Source organism: Microtus ochrogaster, unplaced genomic scaffold, assembly GCF_000317375.1.
Source record: "Microtus ochrogaster isolate Prairie Vole_2 unplaced genomic scaffold, MicOch1.0 UNK29, whole genome shotgun sequence".
NCBI lineage: Eukaryota > Metazoa > Chordata > Mammalia > Rodentia > Cricetidae > Microtus > Microtus ochrogaster.
Window position 1 is genome coordinate 573,376 of NW_004949127.1, and position 20,931 is coordinate 594,306.

Consider the following 20,931-nt stretch of genomic DNA (forward strand, 5'->3'; position numbering starts at 1 on the left):
ATGATAGATAGATAGATAGATAGATAGATGATAGATAGATGATAGATAGATAGATAGATAGATAGATAGATAGATAGATAGATAGATAGATAGATGAAAGGGGCTTAGAAAACAGACCAAGCTGATCTATGGAACTAACACCCTGTGAAGAATGCAGGGTCTGAGGCCAGGCTGCTTCAATGCAAATCCTGCTCTGCCACGTACTGTCTGTGGCTTCCTCTTCCTCCGCATCTCACTGTTAAATTAGGCTACTAGTATGTGGCACATTGGGTTGTTATGAGGATCAATGGAGTAGTTATAATCATATTTGACATTTGATAAGCACTAAATAAATGTGAACTATGACTTTATAAAAGAAATTTTAGCCTAGAATTTAAAGCACCAATGTCTGAAATTTCTTTACGTTATTTTCAGATATTTACATATCTTTGTTATACTGTCAATATTGTTATATATTGTAGTTGATATATGAAGCAAAACACCCAACTGAAACAAATACCCAGTGTTTTTATAGTAGTCCAGGATGGTCTGCACACCTGACTTACCTATCTGCCTGTGGTTTTTAGAAAGTTTTTGTTAGATATGGTTCAGTAGAGCACACAGTTGGTCTTTTTGTTTGTCATGTTTAAAAAAGGAACTTGTGATATTTGGGTTTCTCAAAATTCATTGGAAATTAATTGCTTCTTTTAAAAACAATATTAAATGTCTTATGACCAGGATATACTAATTTAAAAAATTAAAACGAAAGTTGATATGGTTTTTGCAGGAAGATTCAAATACATGTTTTGAAAGGAAGTCAAAGATATTTTTAGTTCCACATATTAAACAAATTATGTAAAAAATAGTTAACTAACTTTATATTCTAGTTTTTAAATCAGTGGTTGAATTAATTCCAAAATAATAGGCCCTGACTCAGAAGACAAAGTATAGGTTTGGAAGTTTTCTAAAAGCCAGTCAGGTAATTCTGATAATAAGCTTTCTGTTACTATGACAAAAATACCTGAGAAAATTAAGTTATACAGTAACTGCCACAGGGTAGCAACCAAGCCTTTGCTTTAACACATGGGCCTCCGGGGAGCCGTGAGGGTTGAAAGCTGTAGCAGCAAGTCTGGAATCACTGTTTAGGTGGTGAAATTGAGGATGAGCTCATATGAGATAAAATAGATGAGGAATTTTACTTCTAGAAGGAAATATGACCATTATTATTTAACAGTACAAGTAAAATGTATAGGGCATTTTAAAGCTTAGTGTTTAAAGAGGCAAATTTAATATTTAAGACTAGACATATTGCAGTATTAAATTTAATATCAGGAATATAGTATATGAGAACAGGAAAGATTTAACCTGAGTTGAGCTGATAGTAGAAGGGAACTTGGCATTTGCTGGTATATTTTATAAAGTGGAGACAAGTATTTCCCCTCCTCATCCTACTGCATTTCTAGAGCTTAGCCTACTGTCTGGCATGTATTGAGTGGCCAGAAAATATTAGAATATAGCAGGAAAAGAGTTTCAGGAAAGGATACAATGACTGAAGGTTAGAATATTGGTCTTTTTGTTTTTTGAAAGGTCATGAAGAAATTTGGTTAGAATAATTAAAGAATCAAAGCCAGCAGATTTTTTTTTTATAAAGGACAGTTTTATATTTCAAGTATTTGTCACATTACTGTGAAACACACTTAGGGGTTTTTATAAAACAATATAAGAGCTATGCACTGTTGTTTTCTCCGAATTAGCAAATTGAGCCATTAATCCCCAGTGTGATGATGTTTGGAGGTTGGGCAATGGGAGGAAATTTGGTAATGAGGATAGTGAGGGTAAAGGTCTCATGAGTGGGATTGATGTCTTTATAAAAAAAAAATATCAGAAGGGAGTTTTCTCTTTGCCCTGTGACCATATGGCAAGAAGGCATCATCTAAATAACTTCTTGAAAATGTTCGCTTTGGGTGCTGGAGAGATGACCGAGGAATTAAGAGCCCTGGCTGCTTTTCTAGAGGACCCAGGTTTGATTCCCAGGACTCATATGGTGACTCAATTATCAGTAACTCTAGTTCCAGGCGATCTAATACTCTTCTGGCCTCTGTGGGCAGCCAGCATCTACAAAGTACAAAAAACCACACATGTGGATAAACCATGTGTACACATAAAAAAAAGACAAAACAAAACAAACTACCGCTGTTCCATCATGGTTATTTCCATGATCAAAAACAACTTAGGGAGGAGAGGGTTTATTTCATCTTACACCTTGTAGTTGATCATCCAGGAAAGTCAGAGTCGGTACTCAAGGCGAGAACCCGGCTTCTTACTGACTTGCTCTCTGTGCCTTACCAAACCTGCTTTCTTTTTTTCTGAGACAAGGTTTCTCTATAGCTCTCAAGCCTGTCCTGGAACTAGCTCTTACAGAACAGGCCGACCTCGAACTCACAGAGGTCCACCTGCCTCTGCCTCCTGAGTGCTGGGATTAAAGGCATGCGCCACTACCACCTGCCTAAACCTGCTTTCTCAGCACCTAGGACCACTGGCCTAGGGGTGGAACCGACCCTGGTGGGCTGGACCCTCCAACATCAATCATCAGTTAAGAAAATACTCTACAGGCTTGTACACAGGCCAGTATGGTGTTGGGAAGGGGCACATAACACTAGCCAGCACAACTGACCCCTTGTCAACTTGACACAAACATTTTACTAATAAACCATAACCATTTCTTGTTCTTCCGCAAACCTAACCTTCACATTAATAATAGTATTATGATATGAAACATTCCAACTTTTAAAAATCCCGTAGTCTTTACAAATTCAAACACTTAAAAGGTTCAGTCACTTTAAAATATCCAAAGTCTCTCTGAAGCTCCAAAGTCTCTCCAAAAGTTTGAAATCTTTTTACAATGAAATCTCTTAACAGTGATCTCAAGTTAAAAATTTAAAAAAAAAAAGTTCCTTTCTTATTCCAAGAGGAGAGTGAAGACTGTGGGACAATGGTCTTGTACCCTGTAAAGATTTGTCAGATGTATGGTTTACTAAATCGCTGATTTGTCAATAGCCAGGCAGGAAGTATAGGCAGGGTGATAAGGCAGGAAGGAGAGGCAGAGTAATGAGAACAGGAGAATTCTGGGAAGAGGAAAGGCTGAGTTTGCAATTGTCACCCAGACACAGAGGAAGCAAGATGAGAATGCCTCACTGATAAAAGGTACCAAGCCATGTGGCTAACACAGACAAGAATTATGGAATAATTTAAGATGTAAGAATCAGTTGATAATAAGCCGGAGCTAATAGGCAAACCAGTTTATAATTAACATAAGCCTTTGTTTATTTTTTTGGGATGGAATGGCTGCAGGACTAGGTGGGACAGAAACCTCTGTCACCAGGAAAGAACAAGGGCATAGTCACAACCAATCAAAGCAAAATCCAAGTCCAAAAGTATAAAAAGTTCAGCGTTAGCCATCTGGAATTCACTCACAATATTGGGCTCCTCCAGAGGGCCCAGGCATATATCTCCTAGTCACAGACTTGTTCCACCCCACAGCTTCTACTGTTCTTTCTAGTTATCCACGGCACTGGCATCTCCTACACACTGGGCTCACCACTGTATCTGGGCTGCACCTTTACCGATAGCCTTTTTTTTTTTTTTTTTTTTTTTTTTTTTGGGTTTCTCTGTGGCTTTTTTTTTTTTTTTTTTTTTTTTTTTTTGGCTCTCTTCAGAGCCTCTAATCCTGCTAGATGCTGCTAGGCTCCATTTCTTTCCATGACTCCTTCTTCCTGGGGCTTCAACTGTAACTCAGGCTGCACCTTCATTGGTGGCAGTACCTGGTCTTTAAGGGACTCTAGCCTGCCACACAGTGCCAAGCTTCAGCTGCTCTTGAGGGTGCCTTCATGCCCTCAAACCCCGCACCACCTGGGACTTTTATACCACCCAGTTTGAGTGCCAGCATGTGAGGCAGCCTTGGTCCCAGCAGGACCACAAGTTTTGTGTGATGGTCCTCAGGAATATTTCCAGACTTAGGATCCTCCACTGCGGGTCTCTTCTTAATCACTGCTAATTTCTCAGCTCCAGCTAACCAGCATTGATTGTCCGAGTAATGGAAAGGTTTCTCTTCAGTGGTGCTGGTCTCTTGTTAATTAGCCACAGCTGATTTTTCAGCTCCGGTTGAAACCCAGGAAACAATTCAAAATACTGTCCAGCACGGTAGTTTTTTAAGGGACTCTCAGACTTCCCTCTGAAACTTCACAAGCTCGGCTTCTGTTGTCTGTATCACTCTCTGTTGAGGTTCCCTCTTCCGAAATGACTCTGTCCGTGTCAGTTGGTTGTAAACTCAGCCAGTACACACCCAGACCTTGGACTTACAGCTTCCAGAACTTTGAAGAATAAATGATTTTTTTTTAATCTATCCTGTCTGTGGTGACTTGGTGTAGCAGTAAGATCCAGCTAACTCAGTAAGGTACATTTAATGATAATTTGAAAAGTTTGGGTTTTTGCCAAGTTTTTGATTCCATTATTCTTTTAGTTACAAAGAATACTTTTAATAAACATTTTCGAAGATATTTTTATTCTAGAAGAAGCCAGTCTTAGTTAGTGTTTCTATTGCTGTGAAGAGACACCATGGCCACAGCAACTCTTATAAAGGAAAACATTTAATTGAGGCTGGTTTACATTTTCAGAGGTTTACATTATCATCTTGGAGGACATGGGAGCCTGCAGACAAACATGGTTCTAGAAAAGGAGCTAAGAGTTTTACTTCTTGATCCACAGGCAACAGGAAGTGAACTGTATTCTACACTGGGTGTAGCTTGAGCATATGTGGCCTCAAAGCCTGCCTGCACAGTGGTATACTTCCTCTAACCAGGCCAATAGTACCACTCCCTATGGGCCAAGCATTCAAACACATGAGTCTTTGGGAACCACTCCTATTCAAACCACCACAAAGTCATCCCTATAAACTGCCTCAAAACCCAGGTTATTATCTTCCTGACATAATGACTCTTCAGTAAAAAAGAGTAGCTAGCAGTAGCTTAGTGGCTATAATTAGCAGGTGATGAATCTAACTAATATAGTAACTATTGCAGAAACAAATGACTGCTGATAGCTACTTTATGTACTTGACTAGTTTTTTACTTTCTCTTTCCTTTTTGTTCATTCATTAACTTGGTGTTATGCCACTAGCTTTATTAATTTTAATATGTTAAGAATGTATCCTGGCCAATTAGCCAAAAACCAGATTCCTCCCCTTCTCTCCTCGTTTCTCTCTCTCCCACCTCACTTCCTTGAACATGCTAGGATTGTTTAGTTTGTTTAAACAAATTTTACTGGATATGTTTAAGGTGTGGATCATGGTGTTGTAAAATATGTGTGCACACACACACACACACTTGCATGCAAGCACACACGTGTATAAACTTTTTCCTGTTAACAAATAAACATATATACTGTTTTGTGTACTGATTCTTGTCCTCCTGTGTGGCAAGAGCAGCTATAATGTACTAATTAGGTAAATGTTCTGAGTACAGCAGGTTATTGTTAACATACCATTTATCTTATTTTGATTTTTGTGATTTTTAATGTATTTTTTTTTCTGACATAGCTCTTCTTTAAAGAAAAACTTTTCTAAACTCTTTAAGTGAAAAGCAACTGGAGTGTGTTTGTCCTAGGTTGACCTGTCAAAGGACCTCCCTCACTGGAACAAGCTTAAGTCGGATGAGAAGTATTTCATCTCCCACATCTTAGCCTTTTTTGCAGCCAGTGATGGAATTGTCAATGAAAACTTGGTAAGATTTTATTTTATTGTTGTCCCTATTTTGTATTTGAATGACAGTGTTAAGAAGGTCACCATAGAACCTGCCTGAGGAAAGAAAGATGCCTTGATAATAGACTAGATGAAGCTTAACTTCTATTTAAAATCATTTGTGGTGTGTGTGTGTCTAGGCAGAGGCCAGAGGAAACACTGGCTGTCTCCCTCTGTTGCTCTGCCTTTTTCCCTGAGAGAAAGTCTCTTCATTGAACTTGGAGCTCACCATTATTTGGCTAAGTTGACTGTCCAGAGAACCCCAAGGATCCTCTGTCTCTGATACCTCTGCACTGGGGTACAGGCTCACAGACACATGCCCTGATTTTTATGTGGGTGCTAGGGAATCCACACTAGGGTCCTCATGCTAATGTAACAAGTATTCTTACCCAGTAAAGGTGCCTCCCCAGACACCAAAGTTTAATTTCTGAGTATATTTTTCTCATGAAGTTTCAGAGGAAAAGATAGTTGATATCAAATGACTAACAATGTATTATGGAATCAAGCATAAATCTTACCAAATACAAATACATACAGTGTGGGGCTGACCCTGACCCTGGACAGCATTGGCTGGCATTATAGAGGCCTTGAGCTTTAGCCTCAGCGAAGCGAAACAAAATCCAAAATTTCACAAAATTCATAAACTTGATTTTTTTTCCTCCAATAACAAACTTGATAGAGAACATGCCCTTAATAGTCACCTGCAGCTCTGTGTAGATCTAGGTTCTGCTCCTCATATAAAAAACATGTTATGAAATGGTGCTGGCATAACTGGATATCAACATGTAGAAGAATGGAAATAGACCCATATCTATCACCATACACAAAACTCAAGTCCAAATGGATCAAAGACCTCAACATAAAACCAACCATACTGAACCTCATAGAAGAGAAAGTGGGAAGTACACTTGAACGCATTGGCACAGGAGATCACTTCCTAAATATAACCCCAGCAGCACAGACACTGAGAGAAACAATAACTGGGACCTCCTGAAACTGAGAGACTTCTGTAAAACAAAGGACACGGTCAACAAGACAAAGCAGCAGCTTATAGAATAAGAAAAAAATCTTCACCAACCCCACATAGAACAGAGGGCTGATCTCCAAAACATATAAAGAACTCAAGAAATTGGTAATCAAAATACCACATAATCCAATAAAAAAAGGGATACAGACCTAAACAGAGAACTTTCAACAGATGAATCTGAAATGGCTGAAAGATACTTAAGGAAATGCTCAACATCCTTAGCCATCAGAGAAATGCAAATCAAAACAACTCTGAGGACACTAAGAAAGACTTACATAGGTCTCTTGCTGCAGCAAGGCGAGTGGGAGCACCTGGAGCGCGAGCTCGGAACGAGACTCCACGGGTTGTAAGAAAATGGCAGACAAGCTGGACATGGGGGAAATCGCCAGCTTCGATAAGGCCAAGCTGAAGAAGACCGAGACGCAGGAGAAGAACACCCTGCCGACCAAAGAGACCATTGAACAGGAAAAGAGGAGTGAAATTTCCTAAAAGCCCAGACCGGAGGATTACCCCACCCCACCCCACCCCGTCATCTCCGAGACCCCCTCGTGATGTGGAGGAAGAGCCACCTGCAAGATGGACGCGAGCCACAAGCTGCACTGTGAACCCGGGCACTCCGCGCCGATGCCACCGGCCGGCGGGTCTCTGAAGGGGGACCCCCCACTAATCGGACTGCCAAATTTCACCGGTTTGCCCTGGGATATTATAGAAAATTATTTGTATGATTGATGAAAATAAAACACCTCGTGGCATGGCAAAAAAAAAAAAAAAAGAAAGACTTACATAGATATAATCTACATGCAAAGTAGAAAAGACAAGATCTCCTGAGTAAATTGGGAGCATGGGGACCTTGGGGGAGGAATGAAGGAGAGGGGAGAGGAAGGGAGGAGAGTGTTAAAATATATATAGCTCAATAAAAACAATTAAAAAAAAGAAATCGTGTTCTGCTCAGTCAGGAGAAATAGGTTTTTGTTCAGGAGAGCAGAAGTAGAACCATCCAGAACCATCCAGAATGAGCCAGAAGAACGAATCTGTCCACTGTTAGTGAACCATCCAGAATGAGCCAGAAGAACGAATCTGTCCACTGTTAGGGAAAAAGCTTTACGAGGCAAAATGACTGTTTTTTTAAAATATTTATTTGTTTATTATGTATACACTATTCTGTCTGTGTGTATGTCTGCAGGCCAGAAGAGGGCACCAGACCTCATTACAGATGGCTGTGAGCCACCATGTGGTTGCTGGGAATTGAACTCAGGACCTTTGGAAGAGCAGGCAGTGCTCTTAACCACTGAGCCATCTCTCCAGCCCCCCCATCACTGTTTTTGATAATGTTTTAAAATTTACTGTTCAATAGGCAGTGTTTCCACCTAGAAGGTAAATTAGTCCCATTGCTCAGGAGCACAGTTCATGGAGTTGTGGGCATGGGCTCAGTGGGCACCTGCCTAGCATAGGTAAATACTACAGCACTGCGTAAGACTCTGCTGGGTTTGAGCCTCAGAACCACGAAACAGCGAGAAAAGACAAAGGAAAGAAAAACATTGATAAGTCTTCTGTGTCCTATTTGTTGTATAACAGACATCTTTTTCCACAATATATTATATATTGTATTAAATTTTACGTGTGTGTGTGTGTGTGTGTATGTGTGTGTGTGGAAGTCAGAGGACACGGGGGAGCCGGTCCTTCCGCCATGAGGTTGCAGGTCATTAGGTTTGGCAGCAACTTTACCTCCTGAGCCTTCTAATTGATCTCAAGATCAGTTAGATCATGTTTCCAAGGTTGGTCTTAAGATCAGTATCCTCCTGTCCAGCTTCCTGACTGCCGGAAAAGACAAAAGATTTTAAAATGAGACTTCTGATGTCACGTTATGCTTGTAGTGTGTGACCAGCGTTTTGTGATAGCCCGCTCACCGGATCTCTCTGTTGCCCATGTTTCTGTAGGTGGAACGGTTCAGTCAAGAGGTGCAAGTTCCAGAGGCTCGCTGTTTCTATGGCTTTCAAATTCTCATCGAGAATGTCCACTCAGAGATGTACAGTTTACTAATAGACACTTACATCCGGGATCCAAAGAAAAGGTATTACCGTGTGTGTATCAGAAATCTACAGTTTACTAATAGACACTTACATCTGGGATCCAAAGAAAAGGTATTAACGTGTGTGTGGGGAGGGGATAGTTATTTATGAAGGTTTAGCTTTTGCTTACATTGAAAGTAGAATTTATTCTAAAACTACAGTATTAAATATTATTCATGCATGGAAGATTGTGAGTATAGTTTTTTATTGCCCAATAATGTACTAAAGACTTGGCATAGAACCAGATAGATAATGAATACCATTTTAAACCCTTGTATTTATAAATTGAATATCTGCATTTCAATGATTTTTTAGATCCGTTTATATCCAAGCCACTAATCTGAGTTTTGCTTTTATTTCTGTATTCATAACTATGAACATGTAAAATATGGACACACTCGATTTGGTAGTGCACCGTGAGAGTCACAGTCACTCTCTCTGATTGTTAAACCTTAGTTCAGGTAACAAACAAATAATACTTTTTCCTTGATGTCTTTTGTTTCTATAGGGAATTTTTGTTTAATGCAATTGAAACAATGCCGTATGTTAAGAAGAAGGCAGACTGGGCTCTGCGCTGGATAGCTGACAGAAAGTCGACGTTCGGTGAGTAGCATTACCTGGAATGTCGTCAGGTTAGCGTGAGAGCGGAGTGCGGGGGCTTTAGTGCGCCAGCCAGCGCACTGGACTCTCTAGGGACTGGTGCGAAGTAAGCTGCTCCTTGTGCCTAGTACAGTAGAACCCGGGAAGGCAGGATCTCAGCAGGCACACTGGGGAGTTAAAAAGTCAGCGAAACCCAATCAAGAGAATTGCAGTCACCGCCGCTTTGTGCCGGTTTAAAGCGCGTCAGGGATAAAGCAAGTCAAGTCCTACCAGTCTTGGAAACAAAGATCTAGTTTCTGAAATGCAAGATTGGTATAGTCAACCAGGACAAGAAACAGTTTGCAGTACCAAGCTTAGCTTTCACAGGTAAGTTAAGTGCAGACATACTTCCGGATAAGCTGAAACCACCACCACCCCAATTTTTTTTTTTATTTTTTATTTTTTATTTTTTTATGAGAAAGAGTCTCAGGATGTGTGTAGCTCAGAATGGATGGCCTTTAACTCACCTGCTCTCCTCCTCAGTCTTCTGAGCATGGGGACCAGCATGTGTCACTCGGCCTAGCCTTAAAATACTTTTACATTAAGGTTTGTGTAGAGGAACAGAGGCATGCGTGTGCCATGATACATACATGTGTGAACTGTGGAGGGAGAGGGAGAGGTTGGCTAGACAATTGGTAGCTCTCCTTTTTGGGGAGTGGCACTAGAAGTCAGCAGAATTGGGATGGTTTGCTGTGCAGCTCACTTCCTGTTCCTGTAGCCAGCAGAGGACATGCAGTTCTGAGGGCCACCTGCACCCTAGCACATTCAAAGGCAGCTCTTCCTTGTGCAGGACTTTGCCCAACCATTGTGGAGACTTCTTGGCAGCTGCTACCCCGAGCAAGAACAAGGAGGGCAGCTGTTCTTTCCCTGCTTCTAAAATCTCACAGTCTATCGTTTTTAGAAAAAGAAAAACTTAAGCATAATCCTTTGAAAATATCTCTTTGTTTTAAAGTTTATGTGTTATGCTGTAAGAAGATTCAGTTCCTATAAAGCTAAGAATTTCTAATTATTTATCTGAGTTTTTTTTAAATTAAAATATACTGTCCAGTTTAAGATTGACAGATATATTAACTTTTTGTATTTGTTTTGAAATTACCTCTGTAACCTCAAAAACTAGTATTTATGCATTCAGTGTCCTGCACTGTGGACTCCGCTGTATGTAAAAAGTACATCCCACTTTCCCTCCAAACACACCATGAGGCTTCTGCCTCCACTGCAGTTTTCAGAATGAGTGTCCTGCTTGTCTCTATTTCACATATATTTCAAAAGTTTATAAAATATATCTCTTATATCTTTGTGCGTGAGTATGTGTTCATGTGTGTGTGTGTGTGTGTGAGTGCCTGTGTATAGGTACAAGCACACGTGTGTGCATATGCCTATGGAGGCCGGAAGCTGATTTGTCTTCCTGAACTGTTCCTCCTCCCTCCTTCCTTCCTTCCGTGTGTATGTGTGTGTGTGTATGTGCGTGAGACAAGGAGAGAGAGAGAGCCCTGATGAGTTTCATTGAGATTGTTTATAGAAATCTGAGGGGGAATTTGCTTGTGAGAGCATGGGCACTTTAGCCGGTAGCTGTGCCATTGTCCTTTTGTATCCATTTCTGATCTAGGATTACATGTGTGCCTGCCATTCCTGGCTTTTTACATGGATGCTGGGCATTCAAACTCCAATCGTGCTGTTTTCCCAGCCCCTCATCAGAGTCTTTCCACTCTCTCTGAAGCAGCCTTCTGTGGCTGTTCCTTATGGTGTTCTCTTCAGCATTCGCCCAGATGCACGGGATGGTTGAGACAGCTCTCTTCTATGTCCAGCTTTAGTCCCGTTCTCTGACAGATAACTGTCCAGACGGCACGACTTTAGTACTTCAAAACGCCAGTTATTATAGCCTGCTAAATAATTAGTTGCAGGAAAAAAGTATCATAAACTAATATTCAGTTAAGGATGAGATGAAGCAGTGGTTAATTTCATATTGTAATATTTATTATAGTCACATGAAAGTTTTCTATAATTCTTTCGACAGAACTCAGTCAGCACTTATTTATTAATATTTCTTCATATTTTTCAAGGCAACTTTTTAAATGGCATTCATAAAGATAAACCAGAAGTTTTCTCATGTTGTAAGTTATTAACAGACAGTGTAGGTTCCTGTCTCTTTGCTGTGGTTGATCTGTTTGGACTGAGGTAAGCGAGAAAAGAGCAAGGGCAAAGCAGGCTCCTCTCGAGACAGCGGGACACTTCAGTCACCCTGCTTTTTGAGATTTACATGTTTGTTCTGAAAATTAGAAATTCTGGATTTCAGCATAAAAATTAGATATGTCGATAGAATGGTTTTAAATTTTAAAATTATATTGTGTGTGTGTGTTATAATCCAAAATACCCTAAAGACAGTGTCACAGCTGTGACATCACTAAAGATATTTGGGAGTGGGTCTCTGCAGAGATCTTGTGACATCACTAAAGATATTTAGGAATGAATCTCTGCAGAGACCTTGTGACGTCACTAAAGGTATTTAGGAATGAATCTCTGCAGAGACCTTGTGACGTCACTAAAGATATTGGGAGTGAGTCTCTGCAGAGACCTTGCCTTCAGTGAATGAACTTTTAAGTTGGCTCTTCTGTCTTTAACAGAACATTTTATCCTCGAGATGAATTCATTGCCTTCAGCTGATTTTTTAAAATTTATTCTGCAAGGTTTTTGAAATGCTCACAGCTAATCTTTTAGCAACAATGGGCTGCTAACAAAAATATAAACCTTAGCAACCACTCCTCCCATTAGAGGAAGACGGTTGTCATAAGTTCATCTCGTGCTTCCCTTTCTCGCATCCACACCTGTGTGCACGCAGTGAGCTCACACACGTGTCTGCACTCACAGGCGCATGCTCTTTACAGGAAAATCACCTCTTTTTTTTTATTTATTTGGTGTATGAAAATCCATTTTTGTGCAGACAAAACCACCTACTCAAATCCATGCTTGCCGCAGGGTTTGAAACAGACGTGTCTTTCTCCTTTAGCAGGCAGAGTGGAAAACCTCTGCCCTGAAGACCTCTGTGGAGAGCGCTGTCTTGTTTGGCTCATTTCTTAGGAAGGCAGTTTAATGTTGTGAAAAGCCTCCTGCACCTGTAGACTCGCGAATGTCTTCAGCGTCCAGTTAGAAAATGGAACCTGTTTTGTCTCGTAGGGGAGAGAGTGGTGGCCTTTGCTGCCGTGGAAGGCGTTTTCTTCTCTGGGTCATTTGCTGCTATCTTCTGGCTGAAGAAGAGAGGCCTCATGCCCGGACTCACTTTCTCGAATGAACTCATCAGCAGGGATGAAGTAAGGAAGGGCGTGTTCTTCCCTCGGCTTGTGTTACCATGCTCCTTTAGTTTTCTTTCCCCTGGAGATCGCGAAAAGGAAATAGAAACACACTTCTGCCTGGGCCTGCGAGACTCTGTGCTCCTTCCACAGCCGCCGTTTCTCCTTGGCCTCCACCCATCCTTAAATATGAATGTTGTAGATTCTTGCCTTGGTCTCCTTTGTCCTCATGGATTCTAAATGTTCACACGTCCTCCAGCCTTCTCTGGACTCCAGGCACTCTTTCCCGAGTTCCAGGCCTGCGTTCATGTGCCTTTTGAGTGTTGGGATTAAAAGAGTATACCACTATGCTTGGTCTCATTGGCCTCTTTTAACATTATTTACTGAATTTGTGATAGATAGATGATAGATAGATAGATAGGATGAGTATAATATGCTATTTCAATTTCATTGTATTTATTTTAAATATTTTCTCAAATGATCCTTTGATTTGAAAAACACGCATTGCATATATTTATTTGTGTGTGATCGTTCTGTGTGTCTGTCTGCCTGGGTGTTACCTGCCATGGCACACATGTGGAAGTTGGAGGATACCACATTGTAGGAGTTGGGCCACGCCTGCCATGTTGGTTCCAGGGACTGAACTCAAATCTTCAGGTTTGGCAGCAGAGTCTTTACCCATGGAACCATCTTGCTAGCCCTGGTGATTTTAAAGACAGGGTTCTCATGTCTCTCAGGCTGGTCTCAGGCTCAATATTTAGCAGAGGATGACTTTGACCCCTGAGGGCTAGAATCAGGGACGTCAAACCCGTTTTATCCTGTGCTGAGGAACAAGATCAGGGCCTTAACCTTGCAAAGCAAGCGCTCTACCATTGAGCTATTTCCCGGTCCTCTTCCTTTTGAGATTCGGCCTTACCAAGTTGCCCAGACTGACACTGAACACATTCTGTAGCCCAGACAGGCCTTGATCTTCGATTCTCCTGCCTCAACTTCTCTAGTATCGGAGATTACAAGCCCGTACTTCAGTGGGCACTGCTGTCTATTGGTAGAATACGTCTCAAAATGTTCATTTTAAAATGTCCTTCTAAGGTTATTCCATTTATCCTTCCAGAGTAGCTTCTGGATAAAAAGTAACAGGATTTTGATTGGAGTTGCTTTAAATTGCGAAGTTATTCATTTAGCGACCTGATGGCTGTGCTTACTGTTGGTGTACTGGTCTCTGCGGTCATTAGCTAGCTGCCAGTTCTAATCAGCGTTTAGCATCTCATGCTGCCTTTGCTAAAAGCATTGTCTTGAGTCAACTCGGTCGGGAAAAAGTAACTAGTACAATCCCATGATTAGCTTGTCAAAGGGTATGGGTTTTATTTGTTTATTCAGATGGTTTTGCCAGAGAATGATTAGTTGGTATTCCTTGAAATACAGTCTTTGATGTGAGGTTCTTTTCTGAGTGGCTGGTCTTTTGTGGTGTTACTTAGCAAGACCTAAGTCATTCTGAATTGTAACCTCTTATAGGGAGCGTTCCTCTCCCATCCTTGGTCCCTTACCAAGGGACCTTGGTCCCTTCTTTCTTTGTAGTTTAAAAATATTAATGTACCCTACGTTGGAATTATGTTTTAAAAATTAATACTGTTGGGAAATCTATTGTTTTCCTGTATGTGGCCTTGTTTCCTCTTTCTGTTTTGGATTTGTGGAAATTCCCTGTTTTTTGGGAATTTTCAGCTCTGATTTGGAGTCCTGAGTGCTGGCTAACGCTCTTCCATCTGTTCTGCAGCTACTTCAGGTTTTAGAGTAGTCATTGGTCTGCAGGATCATTTTGTGCTCGAGGCTGTTCCTGCGGTTTATTTTCCTGATTGAGTTATTTCCTGTGGCTTCAGGTGGCCTGTACCCTGCTTTTCTATTTGCATTTCACCAAGTTCTTTTTTCTCTAGCGCTGTTAACTGCAGCAAACACTATCTTTCTGGAGTCTCTGTAAGTGCTCCTGGGTTACCTGTAAGTGCTCTCCCTGTTGTGAGAAAAACCCTGACCAGAAGCAACGAAGGAAGGGAGGGAGGGCGGGTAGGCGGGCTTGTTTGGGTCATAGGTCAAGGGTCATAGGTCCATCGCAGCAGGGAAGAAAGAGGCGGCACCAGCTGGTCCTGTCGAATCCGCATCCCCGGTTCGCTAGCATCCCCAGTTATGAAGCTGAGAGTGCAGGGTGCTGGTGTCCAACTCACTGCCTGCTTTTTATTCAGTGCAGGACCCCAGTCTGTGGAACGGTAGGGAATGGTACCACCTACAGTAGGGGTGGGTCTTCCCACTTCATTAGCCTAATACAGAAAAATCACAGATGTCTCAGAGATGTGTTTCTATGGTGATTCTCAGTCCCATCAAATTGGCAACCATGATTCATTACCGTAACTAATTACTGTTCCTTAATTATTCTTTAAATTTTTTACATTTAAAAATTAATCAGTTTTCAGTGGGGTGATGGTGGCACACGCCTTTAATCCCAGTACTCTGGAAGTAGAAGCAGGCTGACCTCTGTGAGTTCAAAGACAACCTGATTTAAGACCGATTCCAGAACAGGCTCCAAAGCTACAAAGAAACCCTGTCTTGAAAAACCAAAAACCAAAAAAAAAAAAAAAAATTGGTTTTTCTTGTTGTCGCATCTTACATTGTTTCCTTTCCAAAATGTTTTTGTTACAAATTTTTTGGTTTGTAAATTAGTATTAATATCACAAAATGTTAATAATATAAAATGTTAAAAAAGTAAGATTTACTATGGTTAAAAGTTTCTATATAAGTTATGGCCTTGGCATTCAATGCAGTGTGGAGGGGAGAGGAAACTTCCTGTTCCTACTTCACACAGCACGATGACACATTGTGCAAGTTTTTAACGGACGTTCTTTGACAACAGCGCTTGTCCTCTGTTTTAGGGGCTTCACTGTGACTTTGCTTGCCTGATGTTTCAGTACTTGGTAAATAAGCCTTCAGAAGAAAGGGTCAGGGAGATCATTGTCGATGCCGTTAAAATTGAGCAGGTAAGCGCGGGAGCTTAACGTAGTTATTAGTACATCCGGTTATCACGTGACTGCATCCTATTTTATATTCAGGTTTTTTGCTCTATTTTTATTTGGTTTTATGTGCATGCATGTTTTGCCTGCATGTCTTTCTATGCTCCGCATGCTTGCCTGCTGCCCACAGAGTCCAGCAAAGGAGAACAGATCTCCTGGAAGTGGAGCTGCGCGTGGTTGAGGTCCCTGTGGGTGCCGGAATGAAAGCCTGGTCCTGCAGAAGAGCAGCCAGTGCTCGAGGGAGCTGCCTTTCCTGTCCCTGCAGTTTGCCTTTAAATATTGTTTTGAAATGGTGCCTCGTACTGTGTGGGCTAGTCTTGAACTCCTGAACTAATGCAGTTCTTCTGCCTCACCCTCCTGGTACTGTGTGGGCTAGCCTTGAACTCCTGAACTAATGCAGTCCTTCTGCCTCACCCTCCTGGCACTGTGTGGGCTAGCCTTGAACTCCTGAACTAATGCAGTCCTTCTGCCCCACCCTCCTGGCACTGAGATACTGTGCCCAGAGGCATTTGACTAGTAAGTTTAGTTTGTATGTCAATATCAGCAAATTCATGTAGTTCAATCTGACAGTGTCTTGGTTCTTTTCCATTGCTGTGAAAAAAACACCGATTTATAAAAGAAAAACATTTAATCTGGGACTCAAGGTTGTAGAGTTCATGACCATCATGGCGGGGAGCACAGCAGTAGGCGTGGTGCTGGGGCACCCCCAGTGACACGCCTCCTCCAACAAGGCCACGCCTCCTAGTCCTTCCCAAACAGTTCCACCAACTGGAGACCAAGTATGAAAATATATGAGCCTCTGGGGGCTGTTCTTATTCATATGAACTGACATATGATGTACTGAAATTGTTACCTCAGTTTATAATTTGATTAAAAGTCAGTCTTTATTACATATCAGCGTTTTTTGTGTATCTTGTTTATTTCAGGGATGTATTTTTGTTTTAAATTCATTTGCTTAAATTTAATTTATTTAAATTATATATTTATATAATCATACAAAGTTATATAGATATATAATTAAAATTATATTTAATGTCTTTTGAATATGATCACATAGCAAACATTTTAATTATTATAGCTTCTTAGTTTTATATCTTTAACTACTAGAAAGGGATGGTAATTTTTTTTTTTTTTTTGTATTTTCGAGACAGGGTTTCTCCGTAGCTTTTTGGTTCCTGTCCTGGAACTAGCTCTTATAGACCAGGCTGGCCTTGAACTCACAGAGATCTGCCTGCCTCTGTCTCCCAAGTGCTGGGATTAAAGGTGTGCGCCACCACCGCCCGGCGGTAATTTTTGTTTTAATATGTAGCGGGCTGCCCAGCTGAAGCACAAGCCAAACATTCACACAGTGAATCAGGAAGTGAATTAGAGTAAAACTTCATTTATGGCGTGTGAATGTGGTGCCTGGAAGCCGCTTGATAGTATACTTAACAGTGCACTCCAAAGAGCTAACTCAAAAATGGGATTTGCTCGACTTACTTTTGAACAGCGTGTAGTTATAGGCAGTGTTTTCATACTGTTGGGAGAAATGTGTTTGTGTTTTGGCATCTTCGTACCATTTTGAGGATGAATTTCCTGGTTAATATGCTTTTCCTTTCCCTCTGTTAACACTTTATCACTGTCTTCAAATGCAGTTGGATTTCAGTATATCTCCCGACCTCCACACCCGGGTCTAATTCCACACTCTGTAATTACTGTCCTTTTCCTGCCTCACTTTTGTGGCCTCGCTTCCCATGGTGGTGTCTCTGAAGCTTTGTCTGGAAACTTCAGGACAGAGCATTGCCATTTCCCTGTTGATGAAATCTAGGAGTCAGGTCCTATAACACTGCTTTAAAAGATCCAGTAATTCGCTATTTTCTATTTAACTTTGGCCCCCTGAGAAGTTGAAATCATGTAATTAGTAATATCCCAAACATTTGTAAACAGATGGCCATCGCCCGTCGTGTTAATTTATCCTGGCATACCTACCTCCAGCAAAGCAGTGTCTAGAATACGGATAAAGCTAAATTCCTGTGCCTTGTCCATTCCTCTGGGAGAACCTGTTCGTGGTTCAGAAGGTGCAGTCTCTCCCAGCAAGGAAGGTTCCAGCAGGAGCTCAGAGCACTCTCCTTCCAGTGTTGGCAGACCAGAAAGTAGAGTTGGGATGGGAAAAAGGCCCTCAGAGTTCACGCCTGGTGACCCATGACCTTTCTAAACAGTGGTATCGGGAAGGAACCAGGTGTTCAAATACATGAGCCTGTAGAGGACATTTCAAATTCAAATCATTGTACTCCATGTTTGGGAATGTATACTTATTGTTATGTGTTTGGATCTGATTCTGGTTTTGTTTGTGTCCCAGGAGTTTTTGACAGAAGCTTTGCCTGTCGGCCTCATCGGAATGAACTGTGTTTTGATGAAACAGTATATTGAGTTTGTAGCTGACAGATTACTTGTGGAACTTGGCTTCTCCAAGGTAACTAAAGTGTTTTAAATCATGTTAACGACCTGTCTTGGTTACTGTTATGTCACTGTGAAGAGACACCGTGACCAAGGCAGCTTAAGAAAGAAAGCACATAACGGGGTCCTGCCCACAGACAGGAGGCAGAAAGAGAGCAGCTGGACCTGGCACGGGCTTTTGAAACCTCAAAAACACACACCCCCTCAGTGACACACCTCCTCCCGCAGGGCCACACCTTCTCTTCCTTCCTTGGTAGCCCGCCAGCTTGGAATCGAGCACTGAAATATAGGAGCCCTGGGCTCCATCCTCCTGCAGATCACACGCCACCAGCAGGGCTGCATCCATCCCCGTGCAGATCACACGCCACCAGCAGGGCTGCATCCATCCTCGTGCAGATCACACGCCACCAGCAGGGCTGCAGGCCAGTGAGCCTCTCGCGTTTGCTCTCCTGAAAGCGCACGTAACACGCTAGTCTCCTCTAAACATGTGACAAGCTGGATGTGCGATGTCCACCCATAATTCTGGCATTCTAAGGCAAAAGGATTCGAGTTTGTGGACAACGTGGGTCACATAGCCCATTTCTGACGGAAAAGAAAATAAAATGTGTAGGACACAGCCTTGTTTTGTAAGAAAAAAAAATGGTTTTTCAAAATCCTTTGAAACTTAAAATGAAGTTGGTGACAGCCGTCGCAAGCCCTCAGCGCCTTAGAGGGGCAGCGTGGCCCTGCAGGTGCCTGGGTAGTGGGGACCTGTCCTGGCTTCTCTTGTCTTTGCCTTGTTGTGCAGTGTGATTGGATTCTTCTAATCTCTAAGACGTTTCTCTTCTTTCCAGGTTTTCCAGGCAGAAAATCCCTTTGATTTTATGGAAAACATCTCGTTGGAAGGGAAAACGAATTTCTTTGAGAAGCGAGTTTCTGAGTACCAGCGTTTCGCAGTCATGGCGGAGACCACGGACAATGTCTTCACCTTGGATGCAGACTTTTAAATCTCTCCCCAGTTAAAACACCACAGAAGCCGGATATGGTGGCGCATGCCTTTAGTCCCAGCACTCAAGGAGGCCAAGGCAGGTGGAGTGTGGGAACTGTCGGAGCTATGTATAGAGATCTGTCTCAAAACCCAAACAACAGCAGCAAGAGCAAACTAACAAACAAAACCTTGTTGGGAAAATAGCAATTTATTTTTCTGTCCTTTTGAAACGTTGAGTATTTCCTGTAAGGAAATAAGAGTTTGAATAGAAGGAAATCAAGAAGTCAATTATAAACCATTGATTTATCGAAATGCACTTCATTTATTAATACGGTGAGAGGGCGTGGCTTTTTCTTTAGTCGTTAACACATAAGTTGGCATTAAGAGCCTGGATTGAGGAGTCATATATGAGTTTGACATCCTGCCCTTACTCCTTTGTGTGACCTTGGCAGGTCAGTCAGTCACTGTAAAGTTCAGGGCAATGATCTGTAAACATGTATGATAGTAAGCCCCAAGTTCATGGAGGTCGCAGAAGAACAGATACACAAAGATACGTTTCCCTCCACTACCTCAACGACCAGTGAACACCAACGGTACGACTGGTTGCAGTGCACTTCTCCAAAGTGACTGTGACTCTAGGTTAGATGGAGGTCTAGAGTCCATTAGGGTCTAATGTTGCAGAAAGAATATGAGAATATGAAACCTTGGGAGGTCATGATTCTCATCAGCCCCTTTGCTTGTCTCAATCTGCGGTAAAGAATGTAGCTCATAACTGCTTAGGGCGGAAGGCTTGTGGAGCAGAGTCCACACGTTGCCATGGTTGTGGGCCTTAGAAAAAAAGCGATTCTCCTTCGGGAATTAAAAAGCCAACTGTTGCCAGGTGCAGCCCTGGAATGTTTAGAACCAGGATAGATGGGCACTTCCCAAAGTCATATTCTCAGAGCTGGTAGATCTTGCAGTGTTTTGTGATAGACTTCATTTGTATGTCTTTATACTTTAAATCTCTCAGCAGTGTTATGAAGGGATGGTCTTTAATGGGACTGTGTACGCTGCAGAGCTAGATGATAAGGGAGATGGAAAGGCCAGGAGCCAGGAGCCTGGGCAGGGTGCCTCTTCATTTTCAGGAAGCACCAAGAGGAAGCCTGAGCCCCATCAAACCCCGGTTCCTACTCAGTGAAGTGCCTGCTGCCCAAACATGAGGGCCCGAGTCCAGATCCCCGGCAACTCCATAGAAACCATAGCAGCACATGCTCATACACCACACACTTGTATGTGCACACACACAGTGCACACACACACACACACAGAGTACACACAGTGCACACACACACAGAGTACACACAGTGCGCACACACACAGAGTACACACAGTGCACACACACACAGTACACACAGTGCACACACACACACAGTACACACAGTGCACACACACAGAGTACACACAGTGCACACACACACAGAGTACACACAGTGCACACACATGGAATACAAACAAAGTTCTGGAAACTGAAATTTAGAGATTTCTCTCTATGTAAGTTTTGTTCCATGTGTTCTCTAACTACTGATTGATCAAACTAGGAACTCTAAATGAATGCAAGAGAGGCGGCATAGTTCCACGGTTAGAGGGACTATCAGAAATGAAGTGTTTGAGTTATAGTCAGATTGGTTTTCTTGCTGTGTGCTT

The 20,931-nt window shown here is 41.9% G+C and overlaps 1 protein-coding gene and 1 pseudogene across 4 annotated transcripts in view; both read left to right on the forward strand.

Moving 5' to 3' along the window:
• Positions 1-20,549, forward strand: part of Rrm2b (ribonucleotide reductase regulatory TP53 inducible subunit M2B) — a 30,800-nt gene extending 10,251 nt beyond the window's left edge. For 3 of the 4 annotated variants that reach the window (XM_005368112.3, XM_013354116.2, XM_026789782.1), the window contains exons 3-9: positions 5,640-5,756; positions 8,738-8,871; positions 9,378-9,472; positions 12,680-12,813; positions 15,708-15,812; positions 18,184-18,297; positions 19,115-20,549. In XM_005368112.3, coding sequence (XP_005368169.1) covers positions 5,640-5,756; positions 8,738-8,871; positions 9,378-9,472; positions 12,680-12,813; positions 15,708-15,812; positions 18,184-18,297; positions 19,115-19,267 — 852 coding nt within the window. In that variant the 3' untranslated portion in view covers positions 19,268-20,549. The remainder of the gene's footprint in view (positions 1-5,639; positions 5,757-8,737; positions 8,872-9,377; positions 9,473-12,679; positions 12,814-15,707; positions 15,813-18,183; positions 18,298-19,114) is intronic. The other variant, XM_026789781.1, reaches the window with a different exon arrangement.
• On the forward strand, positions 7,085-7,572 carry LOC101984915 (annotated as a pseudogene).
• Positions 20,550-20,931: the final 382 nt, after the last annotated feature.